A 26672-nucleotide genomic window follows, 5' to 3' on the forward strand; every position below is an offset into this window, starting at 1 on the left:
ATGACCCACTCTTTCTGGCGGCCAGGAACTTTTTCTTGTTTTTTTTTTTTTTAATATATTGTTATTTGTCTCTTTCTGTTGATGTAGGTTGTAAACAAAGTGTTAAAATGTTATGGTTACAAATGCTCATGTTCTACTGTCACTTCTTGCAATGTTGAAAACATACTTATAAAAAATCTTTAAAGAAAAAAACAAAAATAAGAAAACAAAAAATATAAAAACAAACAAAAACAAATCTAAAAAAAAAAAAAACAGTAACTCCGCCATGGTGTCTCTTCTGGGTCACTTCTGCCGGTCCCAAGCCCGGGTAAAGGAGGAGGGCTGTTATTTTCACATTTCAAACACAAGGAGGCCGAGGCCTGAGAGTGCAACTAGAAACTTCATTTGAATTATTTTATTGATTTGAAAAGCATCATCATCATCATCATCATCATCATCATCATCTGCCACTTATCAGGAGTCGGGGGAAGCAGCCTAAGCAGGGAAGCCCAGACTTCCCTCTCCCAGGCTACTTCGTCCAGCTCTTGTTGGAGGATCCCGAGACGTTCCCAGGCCAGCCGGGGAATGTAGTCTCTCCGGCGTGTCCTGGGTCTGCCCTGGGGTCTCCTCCTGGTGGGATGTGCCCTGAACACCTCACCAGGGAGGCGTCCAGGAGGCATCCTCATCAGATGCCCCAGCCACCTCATCTGGCTCCTCTCAACACGGAGGAGCAGCAGCTCTTTTTCCAGCTCCTCCCGGAGAGCCAAGCTTCTCACCCTATCTCTTAGGCAGAGCCCGGCCACCCTATGGAGGAAGCTCATTTCAGCCGCTTGTTCCCGCCATCTTGTTCTTTCGGTCACTACCCAAAGCTCATGACCATAGGTGAGGGTGGGAACGAAGATCAACTGGTAAACAGAGAGCTTTGCCTTTCAGCTCAGCTCCCTCTTCACCACGACAGACCTGTGCAGAGTCTGCATTACTGCAGACGCTGCACCGATCTGCCTGCCAATCTCTTGCTCCATCCTTCCCTCACCCGTTAACTAGACCCCGAGATACTTAAACTCCTCCACTTGAGGCAGGATCTCCTCCTTGACCCAGAGAGGGCACTCCACACTTTTCCGGCTGAGGACCATGGACTCGGATTTGGAGGTGCTGATTCTCATCCCAGCCGCTTCTGACTCGGCTGCAAACTGATCCAGAGAGAGTTGGAGGTCACGACTTGATGAAGTCAGCAGGACTACATCATATGCAAAAAGCAGTGATCCAGTCCTGAGGTCACCAGACCAGACCTCCTTGACACCCTGGCTGAGCCTAGAAATTCTGTTCATAAAAGTTATGAACGGAATCAGTGACAAAGGGCAGCCCTGGTGGAGTCCAACCCTCACTGGAAACGAGTCCGACTTACTGCCAGCGATGTGGACCAAGCTCTGGCACTGGTCGTACAGGGAACAGACGGCTTGTAACAAGCAGCCCAACACCCCATACCCTGGAGAGCTCCCCACAGGACTCCTGCTGGACAGCATCCCTCACCGCTGGTGTCAGGCACCAATCACCTTACGGCCACAGCTCCAATCAGCCGCCTCAACAATGGAGGCACTGAACACTTTTGTGTGGTGTAGGAGAGAAATAACATGCTGAATGGATTAACAATGAATCTCTTTGAAGGAATTATGTACCTTTATTTGTTCGGGGATGAAAGTTGATATTTTGAAGGAATAACAACGTTGTATGTATGATGTATGCTAACTGCTAGCATATTGATGCAATTGCTAATCTACGTTAGCATCAAGCTATCCCCAAGTACTCTATAACGTTTTATAACGTAGATTAAGAGCTATATAATATGTTTGGATTAAAAATAAATTTTGTGAGCAAAGCTATTCTATTCTTCTTTCTACTCAACCCTCAAATCAATCGGCAGCCAACTCTTACTGGAATGCATTGTATGGGGAAATAAACTGGAGAGGGGTGTGGCTGGTTACTGAGAAGCTGCTCATTCACAACAAAGTCAAAGAAATATCATACAAAATCTGTCATAATGTGTATCCGTCAAAAAAGACCCTGGAGAGATTTGAATTAAATATAAATTATAACTGTGACTTTTGCCAGACGAAACCAGAAACCATCATCCACCTCTTTTATCAGTGCTCGTACAGTCAAAACGTCTGGTCTCATATACAAAACCTAATCCATAACAAAACCAGTCACAAGATCGGCCTCCAGGAAAACCACATCCTCTTTCACTTTAAAAACCCCTCCATACCTCAAGACCTCTCCTTTTTGTTACAGATTATCATCATGCTGGGCAAATTTCACATTCACAAAACAAATTGGGCAAAGAACAAAAACAAAAGGAAAATACTTTGAAAATTAACTCACAATACTTCAATAGAGTAACAACATCAATCAACGACAAAGCCATAAAAATAAATGACTTGTTTATTAAATACTTAAAATTCCTTGATTAAATCCCCCTCTGCTCACAATATGGATGAATACGGTTTGTGACGCTTTGTGTTAACACTGTAATGTGAATAAGTTCACCCATCCTAAAGTGCTTTACCACTAATTATATATTATTATTTATAATTAATTTAACAAATTGTTCATTTATTAAATTAATAATAGTTATTGAGTCTTTAATTTTTTTATAGGCTTTTGTAAACTGGTGTATTTTCTTGTGACTAAGTCTCATTAAATTCTCTCAGTACAATCTAATGCAAACATAGATCAAAATCAAAAGTCTCAACTTCTGCAGATCTGAGAGGAAGGAAACATGGATTATCAAATGATTGAAAAGCTTTTTTATTTGAGAAGAAACGCGAGACAGGACACTTAAATGGAATGTTTTAAAATAATTTATTAGGAATTTTAAAAAGTTTTTTTTTTCAAAGGAATAAACATTACAGGAAAATAAAATCAGAAAATGTTACAGTGTTGACAAGATTGTTATTTCTCAGTGAAAACAGCATCTAAGTTTGAACTACTGTTGTAGCCCGCAGCAGTGTGTGTGTATGTGTATGTGTGTGTGTGTATGTGTGTGTGCATGTGTATGTGTGTGTGTATCAAAATGTAAAACCTGGTGCTCTGTGGGTCGAGAGTGCTTTGTTTGTTCTTTACCTAATATTTGAAGGAGAACACATTTAACGTGATCAGCCAGTGCAACATCCTAGTAGCTCTGAGCTTCGTAGTTTTGGTCTAAAGTACCGGTCACATTGCTACAGTCTGTGACCTCCAGTGGATACACAGCAATGGGATGGAGAGGTGGGGGGGTGACAGGTAAACAAGAGTTAATGAGACCCCTCCTTTGAGACCCATCTGCACTCTGACAGAAATGTTAATGCAGTAACAAAAAAAGAAAAAGTCAGATTAAAAGTTCACATTTGAAATGAGGTACCATCCCCCCCAAAAAGACAGCACATGGCACATTGGAGACCAATGTGTGAAAACCACATGACCTGCTCGCGCAAACATCAACACACCTGCAGAGGGAACCAGTCTGAGCAGCGTTCGCTGTGACGACCGCTCCCCCTGCACACTTCAGTCCTTCATGTTCCTTCACAAACAATCATCACATATTGAAAATCACAGTTAAAACAACAATATGACAAAGTAAGAAAACAGCACGAGGAGCTTTTCACGCCCAAATATCCTCGAGAATAAAGATTGTTTTCCAGACGCAGCCTCTCGCTCCTCTTCTTCTGAAATTAAATGACACATCTGTGACAGACGTCTGGAGAGGAAAACAGCGTACAGCTCATCTGCAGTCGACATCAAACACTCTGAGACGTTCTTGACCTCCGTGTGAAACAAGGATATGTCACAGCCAGACTTTCCGACACGTTCAATTTGATTAAAGAATCAGTCATAATTTTCTTCTTCAAATCCTCCCATACACAAAAATCAGCTGCCCCCCCAGAAACCAGAGTCATATTTACAATATTTTACAAAAATGTACAGCTCATGTAGGCCTATTACGTAACTGTGACTAATGACCGTAATTAGTGTAACAAGTTTCTGTTAAAAAAGTCCTACCAAGATATACACTTTGTGACACATTTAAAGAAATAGTATTAATCACAAATGTTTTGTTAAAATTCAGTATGAACTACTGACAAATATACAGGTTTCCAGTACAAATTACAGCTCCAGACCATCAAACACCTGGAGATTCTTCTGTCCACAGGTCACACGACCCGAAAAAACAAAAACAGCCGAAACACAAAGAGAAACAACGCAGCCGTCAAAGAAACAAAGAGTAAAACACAACAACAGAAAAATGACTAAGAGTACAGCCTGTGTGTGTGTGTGTGTGTGTGTGTGTTTATGTGTGTGTGTGTGTGTGTGTGTGTGTGTGTGTGTGTGTGTGTGTGTGTGTGTGTGTGTGTGTGTGATGTTATTGCATGTAGTGAAAAAATTTCGCTCTGCCTTCAAACATTTCCTTCTCTTTCCCTGGAGGTGGAGTTTGGTGAAGCGTCAGCAGGATTGGCGGGGTTCAGGCTGACACCAGGGTGGAGGGGTTGATGGTTCAGCTGCCCCGGCAGGAGAGGTGGGCTGGACCGAGACCGAGCAGATCAGCTCCAAAGCAGCTTCAACTCCTTCCAGCTCTCAGTCTACAGCGCTGTTCTGTAGAAACAAATAATGCTGTGTTAGCTTTAAACTCCATCCAGTGTTATGAATAAATGAGGCCTGTAGGAGGCGCTGTGACTCACTCTCTCAGTGGTAGCCGTTGGTGAAGGCCGTGGCGATCAAAGGGCCCTGTGGGAGAGAGCATCCACATTATTATTCAGACATTTTCTGTTACAGAAACTACACATTAAACTGAAATATCACAAACAGATGTGCAGAGGACGGTGGACTTAGAGCGGGGAACTGAGAGAGGGGAGGTGTCTACATTTGATTCGGTGGCCTCACACATGGCATGCAATTGAACTGCAAGGTCTCTCCGGCGCCTTGACCTCTCTATAGTCCCTTAAGGTGGCAACCTCTATACTGGCTCTATTTAAATCTGATCATAATCAAGCTTATGAAAAGAATTATCCCTTGAACGACCGTAATTAATATAAAAATGAGGCACCTGGTTTTGTTTTGTACCAGGATAAAATCACATTTAAAGGTGCAGTAAGTAATAATCTGCAGAATTTAGTACAACACTTTCACTGGCATCAGAATACAATCCTCATAAGTTAATTTAAGTTAGCATTTCAAAGTAATTTGTTTTTGTTAGCTTGGATTAAGTGTTTCACTATCTAGAATCTGACTGCCAAGTATTGAGGTCATCTTTATTACCTATTTCTACACACTGTACCTTTAACTCTCCTTTACGAATGTATACTTTAGGAGTTTGTTAAGACTTCACATTGGCTTGATTTTTAACACCAGAGATTTCATCAGCAGTCCTTCTTAGCTTAGCATGAAAAGCAAAAACAGTTTTTTGAGGTCTGTAAAATCTATGCTATTTCCTCCTGTCTCCGGTCTTTGTGCTCGGCTACCTTGACCATATTATCCCCCTATGAGAGCACTGTTTTTAAAATGTTTAACTTTTTCTGACACAAAAAACCTCCATCCCACCATAAAAAAACAACAAGAAAATAAGGACATTTCCACTCTTGAACCCTCACTCTGCTTTAAGTTTAATGAAAAACTGCAGTAATTTCATTTACTGAACGTCAGAGCTTTGGGTTATAAAAGGATTGGAGAAAGGATCTACTCTAAAATTTGCAGAGCGTTTCCTCTCACCCCCAGACTGTGGCTGAATCCGGTGCTCGGGGCAGGGCTGGCAGCGCTGAGGTAACTGCTCACAGCTGACTCCTGACCGGCCGTCCCATAAAGATCAGCCATCGGCCCCGGGCTGCTCGTACCCAGAAATCCTGCTGAGCGAGACGGGGTGGAGCCTGAAAACACAAACAAACAACAAAGTTTGATTCTAGCATAAAAAACTCAAATGTGTCAAATCCAAGACTTTAAGTAACAGCCAGGTGGGAAAAAAGATGGAGGACAGTCAGTCAATAACATCTGAACTGATAATTCTCTGAAGCTTCTGAATTTATTCTTCACCTCTGAGGAACTTTTTATCTGATAGTATTTCAGTCTTTTAGCTCATTGTTTTAGTTGTACAGCCCACAGCTTTACTCTTTATCTCACTCTAACAGTTCTCATAAGAGTTATCATGTCCTGACCTGCTGCAGGCAGAAAAACACCATCAAACGATAACCACAGGATATTTTCAACTGGCCAGTGACTACAATCAACACCTGAAGGGATGTTTGCATAAAACTGAATCATGAATGAGCAAAAGTTTGTAGGAAAGTTTGCCAAAGACAGCTTGAAGGAGTCGTAATACATCGACCTGTCTGTTTTATAGCTTCACTCTGCTGCCCCCAAGTGGCCAAATGGGCTGCTGCAGGGTTTAGTTTTCTCACTAAGAAGTTTTTATTTCCTCCACCAAAGAGGTTTTGTTTTTGGGAGAGTTTGTCTGTGAACAACATAAATCAAAAAGTAACAAACAGATCTTGATGTAATTATCAGGAAATGCCCAAAATGGGATAAGAAAGAAGTGATCACCGTCTGGATCCAGGACTTTTTTAAAGGATTCTTTATCATTGTGAGATAGGGCTGTTTTCACCATATGTGTATATAACTCCACGATAAATGGTCTGATTGCTTTGCAAAACAATACAAGACAAGGTCACCATAATTTCTGACAGATGTAAAAGTATGATCCAGATCCTGACAATATTCTGAATACTAAGATCCAGAATATGAAATATGTCCTGGGTCAGAATAATTTTCAACACTGTCAGGAAACAAATTATTGTACAAACTTGCAACTAACACCAAATTGTAGCAGACAGTCTGCTGAAAGGGAGTATAACATTAAAGTAGGACTAAAGTGTTGATGACAATCACAATTTGCTTGGTGGAGGTCTGTGCTCTCTGAGTGCTTCACTGGTTTTCTTCTGCTTTTTCCCTCACAGGGGGCAGAGTCACAATGAAGCATACATACTGAGTAGTGCCTGGGTGAATGGAATATTAACAACTTGGAGGATCCAACTCCTAACATTCAAAATGATGATTGTGTAACTGTAAAGTTAAACTAAAAAAGGGTGTCCAAACTCTGGCCAAGGGACCAATCATGACCTGAGGTCCATTTTCATATGGCCCCCAGCTTTCATCTCATAACGTTTCAATTATGTCACTGAAATTAATCATGTTCTGAATGATGTGTACATTCAGATATTACATCAAGGTCACAAACAAAAACAAACTCTATCTATAAGTTCTCAGTAAACTACATTTAGACTCTGCATAGGCTACTTGTGTAAAGCTAAAGCTCTGTACATTCTGCAGAAACTCAACAACTCTAACAGCTGACGTATTTAAATGAATGGATTTATCATGATGTGAAAATGTGAGAGTTCAAAAACACATTAGAGGACACAAGACTAGACTGAAGTTAAGAAATGGTGCAAAAACTAGTTCAGAATGCAGTCAGAAATACTTGAGGCTAAAAATGTTGTTTCAGGTCAAACTAGTCTGAATCTAAAAACAATCCTGATTAAATCCAGATCCTGATCCTGCCATAAAAACATCCTGACACATTTTCCCCATATCGCCCCCTAATGGAGAACATGTTCCCTGGTCAGAAGCAGAGTTTGCTGATGTTTACGCAGCACGTAACTCTGCAGAAAAGTGACCGCTGATCATCTGGGATCAGAGACACCTGATGGTTACTGATTTTTTTCAGAAATCACAGAGAGAGAGATAGTTAACGAATAGAGCACTCATATGTTACTCTTGCGTTGGAAAAATCTGTCAGTAAGAGCTGCTGACCCTCTTTAAAAAAAGTTTGGACGCCCGATAGTCTCTCCTGTCTCCTCTAATATTCAGATGGATGTTTAATAGACTTCAGTAGTAGTGATTCTCTCAATGGTGGGATGCTCTCACCTCTAACTACTGCTGCTGCCGCCGCTGCTGCCGCCATTGGTCCGTACGCTGTGAGAGGAATGGCTGAAGAGATCACAGAGAAAAGGTCCAGGTTAAAATGTCTTGGTGTGTCTGCACACAAAACAGACTTACAACACAACTAAAAGTCTCGCTCCAGTGAACTTTATAAAGATATTAACTGAAGATGGTGTGAAATAGAAACAAAATAAAGTGTCATTTGGAGAATTACTGGTATCAAAGTGGAGAGGTCACTGGAGCGAGCCTTTAAAACAAACAGAACAGGTTCCTCAGCACTGTCAGCAATCCTGCCTTCAGATAGAGACCGAGGAGGACCGACAAACACAAACATGCAAACCAAAGAGGGGTCAGGTGTGGTTGTGAAGCAGACTGACATCGTGCTGCTTGTAAAGTCCAGAGGAGGGACTGACTGACCTGTGAGCTCAGGGGGGTGGGGTGAAGTCAGAAGGGGAGTCCTCTCTAAGTGGAACTCTAAAACAGAAACATCAGAGTGCTGTGAGACACACACCACCACCGCCGACCGCCAGCAAGGAGGACACACACACACACACACACACACACACACACACACACACACACACAGGTGGGGAAACACCTCAGACAAGGACAGGAATGGAGAGCACATATTTAAATACACAAGGTTTGAGGATGTAAACAGGAGTTAAAGGATGGAGGAGTGTCGTTTGGTCATTAAAGTGATGTTAAGATCAAATAAAAAAACATTTAATTCAGAAACTGTTGTCATAAAATCATTAAACTGAGAGTTTGGCTTCAAATGTTAAACATCTAATTTTGGAAACAACTGCCAAATCACCTTGATACACTCCAGTGAGACACACTGCACACTCTCACACACACCTACAAGCTAAGCAGATGCATTTCCACTCCCTGATATTTACAAGCAGCCATTTACACTCACAATGTTTCACGTGTTTCTATGGAAACATGTTTGTATTTGTGACAGTGTGTCTATTCTCTGACACTAAGATCATCCCCTTTCACCTCAAACCACTCAATTCAAACAACAACCTACAGGGGTTATTACACTACACTGACAGTAGGTGACAAAAAACTGGAAACAGAGCAGGTGTTTATGTCAGGGGTCTCAAACTCATGGCCTACGAGCCGGATCAGGCCCTACAAAACAACTTCATACAGCCCTAACTTGATATCAGTTTGTTCTTCCCTGGTCCCACTGTATTCATGGCAGAGTTCCCTGTCAGTGGGACCCCTGAAAAATATCCGTTTTTTAAATTGACCCTGAATGCAGCATGGCCAGTCCGTGAACCCAGGCAGAAAACACATTTAGCACGCTGCCAACGCCTTCAAATCGCTGTTTACCTCCTGAGACCTGAGCTTTTGTCTGGCGTGTGTTTTTTTAAATTTCTCCTTGCTATTGTTTTAAGAAAGACATAATAGTGTAATAACTAAACTTGGTCTTTGCACGGGAAGCTATTGGTCATAACTTTTATTATTAAGTTGTTAGTATTATTGTACATAAATACACAGTTTTTTTTAGATGAAATGGTGTAATGTTGTAATATCATCACATGATGACATGGGCAGTGTCCCCAAATGTGGCTAAAAGGTCAAAGTTTAAAGAAACAAAGTATCATGAGAGGCAGAAATGTAATGTTCAAATGTGTATGCAGAATCTTAGGAGGTTGAAGTGAGATGTTGCTTTCAAAGACGAAACGAAAAGTTGATGTGAGACACAGAGCGTTTCAGGAGAAGTAGGAGAATAATTATTTCTGTGGGTTAAGGTTAAGAGGAACAACACCTGTCTTATAGGCAAAGAGAAGGTTTATGTTCTTCAGGGGTACAAAGTATAACCTTATGTGTGAGGGTCTGCAACCTGTGGCTCTTTGACTCCTTCGCCGTAGCTCCTTGTAGCTTTGAAATTCTTATTGAAATAAAGAATTTAGTTTTTTTTTTTTGTAAAATGTTTTTCCCTATATGTGATTCTTTCAACAAAATAATTGACTTTTTTGATTAAGTTTTTTTTTTTCAAATTTCTTTTTTCAATTTCTACAATTTTTTGCAAATTATTCAAATAACATATTTCTAAAAAAAAAAACATTTTTTTAATAAAGCAAATTTATGAAATTTTGGCATATTTTTTAAAATTTGTAATATTTTGAATTACTTTTTTTCAACTAATTGAAATGTCCTTACTTTTGAAAATTTATGAAATTTGCGATAGTACTTCTTAATTAAAAAAAAAAAGCAAATTAGTTAGAATTAAAAAAAACTAAGACATCACATGTACAATTTTATAAAAACAAAAAAAACTACTCATTTAGATAATTATTCACTAGATTTTTACTATGTATAGATTTTATACACTTTTTTGTCTTTATTGTGAAGATTAAGAAGATTTTGTGGCTCCTGAACGACTTAAATCCAGGAGAGCTGAGGCAAAATGACTCCTATGAAAATAAAGTTGCAGACTCCTGCTCATGCAGCATTATTCAATTAAACGTGTGAGGCAGTATGCAAGTACACTGCACGCTGCACAGCTAAATAAAAAAAATCTGTCAACCCAACAAAATTTACTTCAGAGAGATAGAAAGAAGGCAAATCAAAGAACAGGTCCAGATTTAGTGAGAAGCTACACTGAGGGTTTCAAACTACCACCTCCCTCAGAGCAAACGTGGCCCAGCTGTCTGAGAAGAAGAGCTCTCAGGTGTCTGACACCGAACATTCAGCAAGAAAAGACAAATATGAGTGTGAAATGATTCATGTTGAGGAGGAAAGTTATTCAACAGTTTGTTGAAGCCCTGAGTTTGAGACCTCTGCTTTATGAGAAAGAAACTATACAGAACAACAACTGGCAAAGTTTGTATCACACCGTTTGTTTCACATAAGGTGAGATTAAATGATTTTCATTGAAACAGTTTGTGTCTGGAGTTGTTTATAGTGCTAATTTATGCACTGTTTTTTCCTTTTTTGGTAAAAAGTAGCCTGGATATGTAAATTAGTTGTATCAAAAATAAAGACACAATGATAATTTTGGTGTCAGCGCTTTCACAACATAACAGGTAACCATCATAAAAAACTCTGCTTCTTATCTCACCAATCACTTTATATCTACAACACAAACACCTGCTTACTAAACAGCTATGACTGCATCTCGCTGTCAGTGTGTCAAAAACAACATCCCACAGTATCAGGAGCAGAAAATGTGATGTGATTACCAGGAAACTGGTAGGTATATCCAGGAGTGATGCCAGCGTAGCTCCGGCTGGTGTAGGTGGCCGTCTGGAAGCCCGGGTAACCTGTGGACAGATACCATGAAGAGTTAAGAGAGACCATGCAGGTTCAAGGAAACACTGGAAACAAACAAACAGGGAGAGGAGTGTGGTTGTGCTGCCCTCCAGTGGTGAAACCTGGTAGAGTCAGCGGTGCACAGGTGGATGATATTCTACACCTGTGGTCTGGATTTCTTCACAGGAACAGGACTGAGCAGCTTACTGTCTTTGTTTCCTGTTTCACCCTCAGTTGGCTCATTACACAGATTTCCTTTGTTACAACCTGACACCTGCGCAGCTTGTGTCACTGCAATGCTCACCTGACAACACCACCACCACCACCTGTCACCAGCAGGACAACACAACCACCTCTGGACTAAAACATGGGCACACATTTTTATAAAAGTGTGTTTTTATCTTCTCTGACCCACACTGAGCTCTGACACGCCGCAGACAGGGTGTCGTTCTGAGGCTGAACAGCAGGTGGCAGCATCAGCATGGTAAGATAAGACGCCTGCCTTAACTATCAGCAGAGAATTTGAAATCTGTTAATGAGCCGGCCCAACAGCAGAGGATGAAGTTCAGGGCAGTGAGAGGATTAGAATTGTTTTAAAGGGCAAATCCACAAATTTTAAATCTGGAGTTTGGTTAATTGTGGTGGAGGTGTACTCCTCAGCTCAAGGTGTAGAGGGAGGTTGTAAGAGATAAAATACAGGACTGTGCACAGATTAGGAAACTGGAAGAGAGGATGGGGGAATGACATGTAACTCAAGCCTGCCAAGCCTGCGACTGAGTTTAGGATTTATTTTCAGAGAAAGACAGTAAACTCAGGTGGTTTTAGAGGTTGTTTAGTGAGACACAGGTTGTTTTCTGGAGGATTACCTTAACGTGATAACAGCACATTTCAAAATGTGTTTGAAAGCAGATAATGAAGGCCCCTGGGAATATTTGGTCTTTTCTCGGCGGGGTCCAAATCTGTCGTTTGTCTCAAGTGTCAACATTTGTTCATTAATATAAACTGTTTTTTAATCGGGGCGCTGTTTTGGCTGAGCGTTTAAATCATGCACCCAATGTTCGGGGGTTATAGTCATGAACCAGGTGGCCTGAGCTCTGTTTTGGACATTTGCAGCATGTCATTCCCCAGTTTCCACCCAGTCTCCTGCTCCATTTACAGTGCTTTTCCTTGAATCACAGAGGTAAAAAATATCAAACTTTCATATTGACTCTGATTTATTTTTCAATGTTTTTTCATATTTGGAGTGTACAGATGCGTACTGTGTGTGAATGCAGGACGTATTCCTGTGCATGTGTTTGACACATTCATAAACTCTTGACTGTGGGTCTAAAAACTCAATGGAAGTGTGAGGAGAGTTGCTCATTGCAAGTTTAATGTCATGTGTCCCTGTGCATTGCAAAAACAAACACATAAGCAAGTGTTTGCGTCCTGTTTTAAGTCAAAACGATCTTTTAGACTTAAGCAACTCAGGCGTCTATGTGTTTTTAAGTGTCTTGAAATAAGAGATTTTTAGGACTTGTTAGTGAATGAGGCTCAGATAAAATCCAATAAGACAGTTTAAATAAAAGTTGGATGTGAAAATGTGGTTGACATGCAGTTTTTGCTGTGTAACGCTTTCAAGCTCACAGCTGAGAGTTGTTTTTTTTTACACTCTCGGAGCCGTGCTGTGGGTCATCTCTCCCCACATGACGCCTCATGAGACCTCTAAAACAGCTGTGGCTCTGGTTCAGGACTAGTTATCTCCTGGTTAACTCTTGCAGCCACATCCTTCCTGTGGGGATCAATAAAACCTTACCCAGCATACCAATGCCCAGCATGAAGGCGTCCATCCCATAGGGCATCACACGAGAGCGCCCCCTGGCTGAGCCCGTGGGGGACATCACCTCCTTGGGTTGAGCTTTCTTACACTCCACCTGTTCCCGGATCAGAGAGAAACCAGAACTTGTAGTTTTGACATTGAGCGGGGGGGTTATGAAGCTGTGAAGGTGTCAGAGTGTTCACCATTTTGTTGTTGATCTCGTGAAAGTGAATCTCGCAGACTTTCTCCACCACATCCTCGTTTTCGAACGTCACGAAACCAAACCCTGGAGAGGAAACGTGTGTGAGTGGGGAAGTTTTAGAGTGTGGAGCATGTGGACGGCGCTGTAGCTAATAGTCTCCAGTAATCAGCACTGTAATAGCCGCTTAACACATTTGCCCCCCTTCCCCCCGTTCAACGCTGCTGTTCTGCACTCATCCCTTTCTTCCCTCCCTTCCTGGCCAGAAGGCCCGGGCAAAGCTGGTAGGCTGTCATAATCGATCAGTCCCAGGGTGGGGAGGAGGTGCTTAAGGAGGCTTTATCCTGATCCAGATTAACGGACTGGCTAATTAGACTAGCCCTGTTCGTCTCCTCCAGATCAGCCCACAGGAAGAGGAGCAGTGGGGGGGCCGGGGTAGGTGGAGGGGGATCGATAGACACCAAGGAGGGACTGGAGGAAGAGGAGTGGATCGACAGAGCGGTGTAGGAAGTGAACAGGCAGGCGGAGAGGGTCAGTGCGTCTCACCTCTGTGTCTGTTGGTGGTCTTGTCGAACATGAGCATGGCATCGTCGACCTGGGGGGACACAAACAAGACAGTTTTTTCAGCCGTGGCTCTGCCTCTTTCTTTCTCTCCGTGTCCCTCGCCACACGGCATATTGCCTGACCTCAGCCCTTCTCAAGTTCTGCAGGGAGGCTCAGCAACAGATGGACAGAGAGGAGGGGGGAGGAGGGAAGGGAGAAGAGCGACAGGTTACAAAAAGGAGGCCGAGGGGGGCAAAAGACAGAAAAATGTGAGGAAATACTGTATGACAAGCCTGGACGGAGCACCCAGCCCGCAGACATAATGGGTGGCATTAAAACTTGGAGTCTGTGTTTGCCCCGGTCACAATCCTCCTCTCAGACAGGCCATAATCCGCCGCCTTTCTCCCCTCGGAAGTTTGACATTCCCATGGCAACAGTACAAAAAGTCTGTATAAAAGAGCTCGAGCCAACATCAAATATGCTTTTATGAATAGTGAGAGGGAAGGAGGGCGGCGGTGAGACAAAGGAGGCCGCAAAGAGAGAAACTGTTCAGCCAGTCACAGCGGAAAGGTGAATCCTGCGGGCAGGTGGGGACTCGATGAGTGGGAGAGCTGATAGCGAGAGGAGAAGCGACAGGTGGAGATACAGAGAAAGGGAGCACAGAGACCGCTGGAGGAGAGAAGGAAGAAGAAAAAAAGATTGGGTCAAAGTGGAAAGGGAGGAGAAAGAAGAGACAAAAGCCCAGGGAGAACAAAGAGGCCTGGAGGCTTTGTTTGTTGGCACAGTCAGCCATAATTCCTCCTCCTCTTCTCCCTTTGACCTCTCCCTCCGGCCCGGCCTCCCTTTATGGAGCAAAGACACAGGTGTCTGTTCTATACACACACACACACATATACACACACACACTCAGAGTTTCTTATGTCAAAGTTTACGTGCTCTTCTTCACTCTCTGTACATGTTTACACTCCGGTTGTCACACAGACGTCCAAGTAAACATTTGGTAAACGAATCTGTGCTCTCAGTCTATAATAAGTTTACTGGATAAGGTCCACCGGACAATTTGTCATCGACACATACTCACACACACTCCCAGCTAGCACATAGTGTGCTCTTGTGTGTGTGTGTGGACCCCCAAGGGCAGTTTGCCTACAGAAAGGTCAAAGGTGAAGGAGGAGTGTCAGTGTGAAAGGGGACCTGTTACTCTGATGCCTCTCAAGTCACTGCTTCCTGCCAGCCTGACATTTGCTCAACGGCTGACACGTTCAAATCCCTAACTCTGAGACCACACCAGGAAATGATTCTTGTCTAACCATTTGCATTTTATCTAAAGAGGCCTGATGTGGCGTCAAAACTCCACAAACTTTACACAACCACCTGGAAACAGGACGACAGCGCTGTTTGCACACTTTCTGATCCTCACTTTGAGTCGGTAAAACAAAAAAAAAACAGTTAAAATAATTTTAAGAGTTTATCTGGTCACAGTGTTGACTGAAACGACACACAACAGGCCTTCAGGGTGTGTTTAAGACACCACAACAGCGCTCCAAGTTTCTGTTTACAAACCACAAACTGAGATGAATCCACATCATTAGTCGATATTTCAAACACTGGGCATTTACTGGCGAACTGTCGGACAATATTCCCTCTTATCCCCGTTTTTCTCCACCTCTCATCTTCCCTGTTATCCCCTGCCCATCCCTCTCCGCGCTCCTTTGTCCTCACCAGGACGGGACACAAAAGGTCCAGTGAGGCAGTCTAATCAGGAACTTCCATGGATGGCTGGAGCCCACATTTCACCGTCCATCCCTCGATATCTCTGTCCGCAAAATTCATCTCCACGTTATGATTGAGGAGGGAGCGTGAGGGAAACTCGAGGCCAGAGCTGTGGAGGGCCACGAGGTGGGAAACACAGCGGCCAAATCAGAGTCTGAATGAGAAAGTTTTCAGGTCGGTGGATGTCCACCTGCAATCTGCTGGAAACGTGTGAATAATTGATGGTTTGTCTCATTCGATCCGCACGTGAAAGTTCAACTCGAAGGCGGTTTTACTTCAGAAGACTTTCGTAGGCGCCTGAACATTTTCCATTATGCAGATAAGCTCAGAGCAAACTAACAAAATATTTGCCGAGCTTTGTACAGAGGCATAATGGCCCTCGTAAACCCCCCGACACACACCCCATCTTTGCCCCAGTTCCCCCTCTTACGCCTCCACAAACCTCTCTCAATCAGCCCCCCCTCCCCGCTCGGAGCCTTTGTCAGCCCATCATCTGCTATCTGCCACACGTCTCTCCAAATAACCGACCTGGACAAACTTCATGCAGAAAACTTAAAGAGACAGAGCGATGTCTGGGGAAGATGCGGTGTGAAGGTAAAGTGAAGCAGTTTCTCAGTTTGTGTTTTTAGTTACTGAACTCCTGAATGACCCCCACCCAACACACACACACACACACACACACACACACACACTCATGCAAACACCCCCGAACGCCACCTCGTCCCTCCTCCTTCAGAACAAAACCCCCTCACCAGCAGAATTACTTGGGGACAATGGGCAAGCCAGGTCACCACGGTAACGGGCCAGGAGGGGGTTGTGGGTAGGAGCAGCTGTTACATCAGATTAATTCAGATTCTGATAATCCCTCCTCCTTCCTCACCATCACCACACACTCACTACAAAACTTTTCTGCCCCCCCTCCCTCTGCTCCCTCCTCCAGTCCCCCCGAACTTCGCCTGCTGCTTTCGAAGCCTCTCGGCCTCGTTACTTCTCCCTTCCTGCTCCTCTCGCAGCGTTTTCTCTCCCTCCTCGTTCTCGCCCACCTCCCCCTTCTCGCTGTAACCCCTTCACTTCAGGGCGCTCGCTCCACTCCAAGTGAAGTTTTTCTCAAAAAGAGTTTGCAGTGAATCAGAGTCGGCCGAGCTGCTGGGACGTGATACTACTGAGCTGTTGATTTCTCTCTGCGCTGACAAAAACTTATGTGAGTCCATTAAAAGGGAAATTTAATCCGTATTTACCCGCTGAACCACGCAACAGAGAAAACATGGATCATTTCCCAACATAGTGACAACTTCAGCACAGTTTCAAACAGCACGTACCTTCCCGAACTGGTCAAAGTACTGTTTGACGTCCTCGATGGTGGTGTTCACCGACAGGCCTCCTACAAAGATCTTCTTGGTTCGAGTCACCAGCTGACAGAGGAGGAAAGAAACACGTGATTCAACTTTTTCTGCAGCAGCTGTCTTTCACTGAGTAAAAAATACAGAAATCATCTGAAAATCAGTTTGTTTTCATCCTGAGGTCTTTTACAAAACATTAAAACAAGACTTTATTGGGGGTTTATTGAGTCTTATCCTATTTTAAAATAAAAGAAATACGTTTAGCTGAAAAAGAAGCTGATGAACCACACAGTGACTGGAGGTACAATCATTTTGGCCGAGGAACAGAGTTAAAATCACTGATTTTAAAGACAAAACTAGCTGTAAGGTCGCTCCTCACCTCCTCCAAAAACATAAGTTAAACACTCATCATCCTCTCCTGAAGGGTTCAGAAATCTTCACTTTTCTTTCTTTAGAAACAAAACTTTTAGAGGAGCTGCTAAAAAAAAACCATACTGAACTTTTTATTTTTGGATATTGGGGAGTAAAAATCAAAAAAATTAAAGATTTGACTCTTTAGGATTATGTACCCTCAAGAAAAGGACTCAAGTCTTATTTATTCTCCTTTTTAGGGAAAACAGCCATTAACTAGGGATGGATACCAAATTAGGTACTTTTAGAGGTACTGACCGAATTCTGTCAAAAGTACCAGGTACTGATTCACATGAAACTAAAAGGTACCATGTTTAGGTACCAAAACGCATCCTTGTGACTGTGAGGGAGTGGAAGAGAAGGTGATTTTCCATGCTGGACATGAACACAGCATTGCAAGGTTATATATTGACGGATAAATTTATTTGTTGTTTTATTATGAAACAAATTGATATTTTTACCACACAAACACAAAAAGTACCAAAAATTGGTACGGTTGAGTACCGGTACCAATTGCCAGGTACCGGGCATCGGTGCTTTGTTTCAAATGTGAAAGTTACCCATCCCTACCCTTAATAAATAATTTTACGAAGTTTTTTTTTTTTTTTGCTCTAAAGCAGTTAAACTCAAAGTTTGTACTCCTCCAGAGTCCAGCTCTCATGATAGTCCATTTCACAGAGTTTTTCTAAAAGGTTCAAAAAGTGTAAAATTTTGTCCAGTGAGATATCTGAAGCTGCAAGTAGGGATACAAGGATGCAACTTTTAAGACCAGATACCAACACTGATACTGATCCAATCATCCTGTGTTCCTTAATATGAGGACAACACTGAGAATATTTAGGGTAACGTCAGAGTTTCTCAATTTCAAACCAAAATTAGATAAAAACATAATTAACCTACTGAGTTTTTGTCTGGTTTGGGTTTTTTATTTCACCTTGCTATTATGTGTAAGACTAAAGTATAGTATAGTATAGTATAGTATAATAACTAAACTTGGTCTTTGGACCAGAAGTTCGCTTGTTTGTGTTATGAGTTCACTATAAGTGATTTGTTAAGAGTGTTTCTGAACTTAAATACGCTGTTTTGTTTTTTTTCTCACTAAAATGGGTGTAATGTTGTGATTTCACCAAAAGTTGACATGGACATTGTCCCTTAATGAGGCTAGCAGGTCAAAGTATTAAAAAATGAAGGATGATGGGTCTGAGAGGCAGAAATGTAACGTCCACATATGTGCTCGCTGCATCATTGCTGTATGGGATTATAGAGGTGAACAAATCATCTCTTTGTCACTGATATTTTTAATTTCTGAGTCAGTATCAGAGCGATACCTGATACCAGGATCTGAACAGTGCATCACTTAGATAAAAAGTTGCATCATCTGCATCTAATGTTATCTTGTTTTCTGGTTTCAATCAAGTCAGGAGGCGTACACCTCCTGGAGATAAGAAAGTGTTGGACAGATGTTGGTCACTCCTTTATGTGCTTTTAATCAGTGGTTGTAATTTACCTTTAACACTTTGGGATTTGCACCATAAAAAATAATTTTAAAAAAATAGAGTTTTTTCCACTTCAAATTTATAGTTTCTGTCTGAGTAATTTGGTTGCGTGCTCTCGAGTGTTTCCCTTTGAGTAATCGTCCCAGGGATTTGAATCCAACCTTCGCCCCTGTTTTCCTGCTCTTTCCACTGTCCTGTCCTCTCTGAACAAAAGCCTGGAGAAATAACTACAACAACAACAATAATTACATGAATTTCAAGATGGCCTTTTTATATATGGTTTGCTTTGCTGCACAGAGATCTATTATTTAAAATTGTGGTCATCTTTAAGCAATTTCATTATTGTTTCTGCCTCGTGTGTGATGTTAGCTTTCCTTTCAGCACACACGTAATTTGACAAAAAGCATGTTTTCTGAGAGCTCGACCACGCCTCATTAAACATCCAGCACCTGTGTTCATTCTGCATTTCTTCTACTTTCTGCAAAGCTAGAAAGAGTAACATCAAACGCCACAATTTTCATTCAGCTGCTCGATACTTCAGTGACGTGCTTCAGCACACCACTTCAGCGTGGCTTTGTGTGTTTCTGAAACCAGTTCCTGAGAATTTGTGAGGAATCAAACACAGGGGTCAAAACATTAAAATATTTTCTCAAGAAATTCACACACAGCTTTGTAAATCTGAGTCATTTGCAGGGACTAATGGGACCATACTTTCTACCTCCTATTCGTTAAATCAGGCGGTTTCAGGATTTAATGTGTTGTCTGTGTTTTTTCTTTATGTAACCGTCTTGTGTTTCGCTTTCTGCAGCTGGCTCACAAAGTGTCTCAGAAACCAGCGTAACAGCCTGTGAGCAGGCACTTTAGCAGATTTGTTCTGTGGATGTAGAAATGATGAAGCTACACGCTGAACTCCATGTTCTCTGTACCAGATCTCCTGCAGACTCAATCAAAGCAGCCTCTTCCTCTCACCATGCTGTCGTTAATGAACGAGACAACGAGGCTGAGATCTGCACAGAGCTTTTCTCAGATATAATACAGGTGTCCCAACAAAAGAGAGCGTCTCTGAAGTTGGGAAGCTTTTTTGTTGACACTCAATCACATAACAGTTCAGGGATGTCAGCGCTGATCGTGTTCATCAGATTACCAGGCATTAGCCCCAATAAGAGACTGAAACCTCCAACCCGCAGGAGGCCGTTTGACTCACCTTGGGCTGAGCTCTGCGAGGGAATGCAACCTTAGGGTCGATCTGCAGGAGGAAATACAGACACAGAGAGGAGACGGTGAGTGCTGTGACATGAAACACGTGAAGAAGAAACCTGCAGTCTTCTCTGGATCTCATCTCTTATTTTTTTAAAGACTCCTTATTAAATCCTTCTCATGACACAGCACAAAACAGAAGCTGAATCAGTGCGTCAAACTCCAAAACACCTGTGTTTAAGTTATCATCGTGGGCCTCGCTGTGCTGGGAAACAGAACAAAAAGACGTTTCATATCATAACCTGCTTTAGATGGTAAAGGAAGGTTCCGCTTTTTATCACAGGCTAAAATAAAAGTGGTTCAATCTACCGTCTAGTTAATGGTTTTTATCAAAGGGTTGGTTCCAGATTTAAAAAAACATGCTTTTGGTTTTATTTACCTCGGTTTTAAATGATCTGCGGGTACGAATTAGCCAAAAAAAAAAACAATCAAATCATGCTGTCAAAGCTGATGAGTTAAAAAGGCAGCAACACTTCTGGAAAGAAATTCTACTATTTATATTTCTATGTTGTGAGTACTTTTGCCTAGGTTCAACTGGCTGTAATCGTATTGATATGATGGTAGAGAATCTGTGCAGTCACTAAAATACACAGGTGGAAAGTTCTTCTCTTAATTTAGGAGGAAAGAGCCCTCTGACAAGTCTAATTTTTATTGAAGTGAATGTCTTTTTGTGACGTTCCCTCTGAAATGTTATCACAGATTCCTACAGGAGGATTCAAAGGATGTGTAAGTGTGCCTGCCTGTGTGTGTGTGTGTGTGTGCAGCTGCAGCTGTGCTCAGGTGGAATGCATGGGACTGTCCGGTGAACCCCTGCCTCTCTCGTCACCAGCATGTGACATGTGATCTCCTGGAATCTCACACGAGCTCTACAATCACAAACACGCCTCACCTCAGGAGGAGGAGAGGAGGACGAGAGGACGAGAGGGAGACAGAGGAGAGGAGAGGACAAGACAGAGGGGAAGAGGGAGCTGTCAATCAAACCACACCGACAGCAGATCCACCCACTTTTTGTTTGTTTGTGTTTGTTTGTTTTTGCCTCCCTCAGATTTTGACGGAGGTGATGCCAAACAACGGGGAGCGTGCGTCATCCGGTATGCTTTAAGGTTGATCCGGATCGTCCTCTACCCTGCTGCTCCTGATGTTTACACCCAAGAAAAAGAAGCAGCTTAGCTCCTTTTAGAAGTCAACCTCCTTTAATGTCATCCAAACTCTAGCACTACTACAAAACAGCAGGATTTAAACATGACTGAAGGCCGAGGTTAAGATTTGAGAGAGCGCCACACCATGCTTTGAGGATGCAATCATAGACAGGCTGTAAAATTGGAATTTGAGACCTCTATATTAGTCTAAACTGGTCTAAAAGAGCTAAAGAACAACTAGACTACACCACACTGTACTGCTGTTACACTAACAGATGGTGAGACAGTACAGCGCTAAGATTAGTCCGTAACCATGAGAGGGTAGAGTTCACTACAGTAGAGAGCTACGAACAGCCTCTGTGGTAAACCACATGCGTTTACCACAGGAAGGCCAACGGTGTCGTTTCTACTCGAATAAAAGTTCACCGCAAGATCTTTTTCTTTTTTTTTAATCTCTTTTTCTAGAGAGCAGAGTGAGAAGACTAAAGGCTAAGACTGGAGGATCAGATGCAGAGTCTCTACTAGTTTAGTTTCTATGGTGGCTAGACTACTCTGATAGTCACCTCCGGTCACCAACCCTCCTGATGTCCAACACTCCTGTGCACATTCAAAAACAAACAGACACACACACAAACAAACAGAATCAAACACATGGCAGCACACAGCAGCATCCAAGGGGAGGAAATGTGGACATTAAACAGGTGATGTGGCTGAACAAAGGCAAGAGGGCATCGTTTCAATTCCCCTTTCTCTCAAAGAGTGTGTTTTTGATGTTCTGCTGGAGAAGGGAAAAGTTTGGACATACTAACCAAAGACCTGAGCACCTAAGCGCTAACATTCAGGATCCACCAGCAGGAGCTTCATCTTACAAAAGAGTGCTAAGGGAACTTTTCAAATGCAATTTTAGTGAATTATGAGAAATTTCGTAACAGGAAGCTAACATTTTTAGAATCAAAACAGCTGCAAATTCACAGAACCAGATGTTATCACTGAGTGTAGAAGTAGAAGACTTATTTTTGTGTATTTTATAAGGTAATCAAACTCTTTAAGGACTGGACCTTGCAGAGAAAAAATTTACCCCAAGGAGAGTATGAGCAATCAAATAACAAGAGAACTTTGAGTCATCTTTAGAAAAATAACTTTCACATTCATCTACTTTCTGAGGTGATTTGGGGTCAAACCCCTTCAAAGTGCTCTTTCTCCACATTATTTTGATTTCTCAAAACCAAAGTGCTTTTACATGTCATTAAAAATGTCTAAAGTGGATCTTTGGCTTAAAAACACTCACAAGGACAGGTGCTGTTATTTTAAGTCAGCCGTACCTAACCTTTCTGCTCTCTCAGCGAGGTAACGAGGAAGAAGAAGCTGAGCGTAATTCCCAGAGAGAGGTTTATGAAATCAGGGCAATCCCCTTTGACCAACTCCATCCCAGCTATGCAACAGTTGGCCGAGCGCGCTGCCTGTCACAGCCTGAGCCGGGGACACACTTAACCCAACGTGCCGAATGGGCCGCCCTCGACATCTCTGAGGAACAACTCAAGCTTGTTGACTTCAATCCTATTAGTCAGAAGAGCCATACTAATCACAGATGGAGTTATCCTCCCCCCTTCTCCTCCTCTCCACACACAGGTCGGCGGGGAAGTGGTTAATGTGGGGGGCCACAACTCTGCAAAAGAGCTGTGACTTTGCTGTAAAACTCTCCGCTGTGCACCTTAGAGCTGCATTTGAAAGGGAACTTTGTCCCACAAAGGTGCATTTTGCATCGGCCGTCACTGACTTTACAGATAGCAGGAAGCAGAGAGGGCACCCAGAGGGGCGACTAACACAGCAGCCGTTACATAAATCACAGTAAAACCTGCTTTTCCTACACCGGTCAAAACCTGAACGCATCTGTCCTTCAGCACAATAAGTACCAATAAATTCCTCTGCAGCAGCACTGTATTTGCTCTTTAGCCTCTCGGCTGTGCAAAGCTCTGTTAATTCCAGTGCCGGAGCGGTTCAGTCGGTCACAGCATGGCACATTCTTTCTGTTGCCACTGGAGAACTTTTTCTTTCTAACAGGATAACCTGTCTGCATGGGAGGGAGAGGGGGAGAGGGGGCAGGGTGAGTGGTCTGAAAAGGCCTCTACTCAACTCACCACCCAACCCCTGTGGATGATCACTGAGGCCTCTCCACGACAAGAAACACACTCCGAGGCCTGCACAAAACCTCACCGACACACCCAAGGGCCAGCCGCAAGGAGCCCAGATGATCACGCCTGAGACGGAGAAGTCGAACTGGACAAACCTTTTGTCTTTTTAATTTGTCAAGGAAGGATCGATCAGAAGAGATGATTGTTTATACTTTTCACTAACGGTCACACACATTAGCTTGATACCGCAACATAACGCGGTTCCGGCTCATGTGATGAACATGTGGCACCAAAGACGAACATTTCAATTTAAACATAAAACAGATTCATCTTCATTTTGAACTCTTCAGTTCATTAGATATCATAATCTATAATTATATGACTATCTTGCTGATAAAAATGCATCTCAGAATTGTGCACTGTGACTTTAATGTTGTGTGCATTGTGTATCTTGTAGTTATACATCTATTTCTTATTTGTTTCAAGAAGAAATAAAACTAAGCTTGATACTAAACTGTGTTATTATTCTGAATATTTAAAATCAGGTAAAAGCTTTTATTTTGATAGGATTCCTCATTTTCTAGCGGGTAAGAAAAGATGTTAATGGATGTTTTTATTAGGACGTGTCATAAAGAAACAGCTAGAAGCACAAAGTCAGTGATAATCCGTGACTGTGAGGCTAATAAACTTCAAATTTTCCCTGTGAATGAGCTTTTTTTTTTAACTAGATCTGAAGTTTATCTCACTCAAAGTTGTGGTAACCAAATCACAGCCATAAAGACGCTCTAAAATTCAGTATCACGACCTGGGCTCTGTGCATGCTGCCTCATGTATAGCACCTAAGACTTGTTTGTAAATGATGTGCATTGTTATCTCCGTTTTATTTTGTGTGGCAGAGCCATTCTTCAACTGCTGAAGAGGGGGGGTCACTATGGAAACAAACCCCATGGTGAGTTAGTGGCGTCCAACCATGATGGTGCTACTTGTCATAGCTGTCGTGCCTGCAAGTGACACTGCAGCAGTGGGGCACTGGGGGAAACCAAGAAACACTAAATTTAGTTAGACTCTTCCATCAAACGGCTCCCACTGCTGCTAATTTTGGATTTATAATAAGAAAAAGAAAATCTCATTTCCTTGAAACTGCCTTCAACTCTTTTTTTCTCTCCTTCTCCAGCACCTCTACTTATCCTCCAAAGACTGGAGAAGGTGCACAAAAGGGGAGAGGAAGAAATAGCCTCCCCTCATTTCAATACAGTGACTAACCCGCAGCCATCACCACTCCCACAGAGAAGGGAGGCGGGGGCAGTGGTCCCTATGGTGACCAACGGACCACATTGTTCCCAGACCGGCCCACATTCATTACTGACAAAAAGACACAATCACACACACACGAATACACACTGCAACACTGGTGATTAATGCATTTCAAGTTAGGATTCACACAGGTGAAAGAGCCTGAAAGTGTCACCACCAGAACAACCTCAGAGCTCCTCTTCCTCCGTTTGTTTGTGGCTGCTCTCACACCTGACGCTATCAGGTTGCTTTTCTGCTTCCAGTGAGAAACTTTTTCTTTTAAGGGGTCAATTCTGCCTCTTGGGACGGGAAAGAAAGAAGCAGTAAGAGGGCTTTGGTGAGACAAAATCAGAGGCCGTCAGTGAGAGCCACCCTCATCCGGTTCCCCTTGTTTCTGTGGAAAATGACACCGGCTAACATTTTCTCGAGTTCACGACTGCCTGAATCAGGAAAAGAGCCCACATCTCATGTGTGGCTCCAGAAAACACCAGTAAAGTGGAACCTCAGTAAATATGTAAAATAAATGTAGCAATGTTACACCTCTCTGGCGGATTATCGGAAAATCCACTAATCAAACACTGAGCAATGGGATTAGCCGCTGGTGGGAAGTAAATACAGAGAACTCACTGTTTTTGAGTCCAACTCGTGCCTGGTCTGGGCCAAAACTTTATCCACACCGGCCTGATCAACAAAGGTGACGAATCCAAACCCTCTGCAGGCACCAGGGAGAAAGAGAGGAGGAGAGAAGGAGAGGGGGATAGAGGAGTATTAATGACACAGAAACTGATGTTGACATGTAATGATACGTTATGAGCAGAGAGGAATCACGGAGGTCAGATAAACTTTCAGCTCCAGCGGAGGAGCCGGGCTTGCAGATCCCCTCACCTCGAGCGCTTAGTAACCGGATCTCGCATCACCATACACTCCTTCACCTCGCCGTACTTGCAGAAGTACTCCTTCAGACCCTCTGGAGAGCAAAACAGAGAGATGAAACATCAATACATGATGTACACTAGAACAGATAACTTTACAGGATTTGCAAAGTGTTTGGTTCAAGTTTTTCACTGCTGAGATTTTGTGCTCCAAAGCTCATACACCTGTCTAAAACTTCAACCCAACTGTTAAAATAATCAACACTCAAATTACATAAAATCATCCCAGTAATAAAATCAGTAAGTTATTAATCAGATTTTTTATGCGCATTTAAGAAACACTCATTCATCATATGGTGGCCCTGAATGGCTGCATTCATTCTCAAACAGCATTCATATTCAAATCTTCAAAAAGCCAAATCAAATACACAAAGTCTACGTCAACACAAATATTAGGAATGAGATCTCACTCTTTCCATCTTATCCATGTCTGGAGTTTTAAACACACACAGGTAGTTTATGACTGTGGAGATTTACCTTGTGTTGTTTGCCAACTGAGTCCACCTATGAACATTTTGCTGTGGAAAAAAAAAGAGAACAAAATTTAAGTTTTTATCTGAGAGAGAAAAAAGAATTTATTTAGTATGCTGAAAATAAAGTTTATGTGCTGTGTGAAAACAACTTGTTGTAGAGGTTTTAAAGTGGAAGTCTGGAGAGTTTTAGAGAGTGTCTGATTTTAGCTTCATAAGGGCTCCCTGTGGGGAGGTGTGTGTGTGTGTATATGTGTGTGTCCTAGCATAGAATACCAGGTTTGTTTCCTAGGTGTGTGTGTGTGCGTGTGTGTGAGGTTGGAAAAAGTTAAAAAAAAAAAAAAAAAAAAAAAAGTTTTCCTTACCAGGGGTCGTGAGGGGAGTCCGTGCTGGACAGGCTGCTCTGGCTCCCTTCCGTCTCCATTCCGCGTCCTCGCCGTGTGTGTGAGAGTCTGTGTGTGACTGCTGCTGCTGCCGCTGCTGCGTGCGTCCGAGCCGAGCCGTGCCGTGCGGGAGAACAGGCGGAGAGTGAGTGAGAGGAGCTGGGCGGGTTTGGCCCGGGGTGACAGAGAGGGGAGCGGGCCAGATGCAGGCTGGGACAGACTCCACCTCCTCCTCCTCCTCCAGTCAGTCAGTCCCCGCTGCTGTCCCTCTCTCATCCCACCACCGAGGAGGAGG

At 42.8% G+C, this 26672-nt stretch overlaps 1 protein-coding gene across 1 annotated transcript; it reads right to left on the bottom strand.

The window, feature by feature from the left end:
* Nucleotides 1-2819: 2819 nt before the first annotated feature.
* msi1b (musashi RNA binding protein 1b) lies at nt 2820-26672 on the bottom strand. Its single transcript, XM_074670936.1, has 15 exons — nt 26360-26672; nt 26002-26042; nt 25478-25559; nt 25220-25304; nt 19976-20017; nt 16844-16936; nt 13755-13803; nt 13213-13295; nt 13007-13124; nt 11142-11222; nt 8359-8415; nt 7927-7989; nt 5719-5873; nt 4692-4737; nt 2820-4605 (listed from the first exon to the last, which is right to left on the bottom strand). The coding sequence occupies exons 1-14, from the start codon at nt 26416-26418 to the stop codon at nt 4696-4698; spliced, it is 1050 nt and encodes a 349-aa protein (XP_074527037.1). The 5' UTR covers nt 26419-26672; the 3' UTR covers nt 2820-4605; nt 4692-4695.

This window comes from Halichoeres trimaculatus, unplaced genomic scaffold (genome assembly GCF_033239565.1).
Source record: "Halichoeres trimaculatus isolate MK-OKI-2021-1 unplaced genomic scaffold, fHalTri1.1 fHalTri1_scaffold_5, whole genome shotgun sequence".
NCBI classification, from domain to species: Eukaryota; Metazoa; Chordata; class Actinopteri; order Labriformes; family Labridae; genus Halichoeres; species Halichoeres trimaculatus.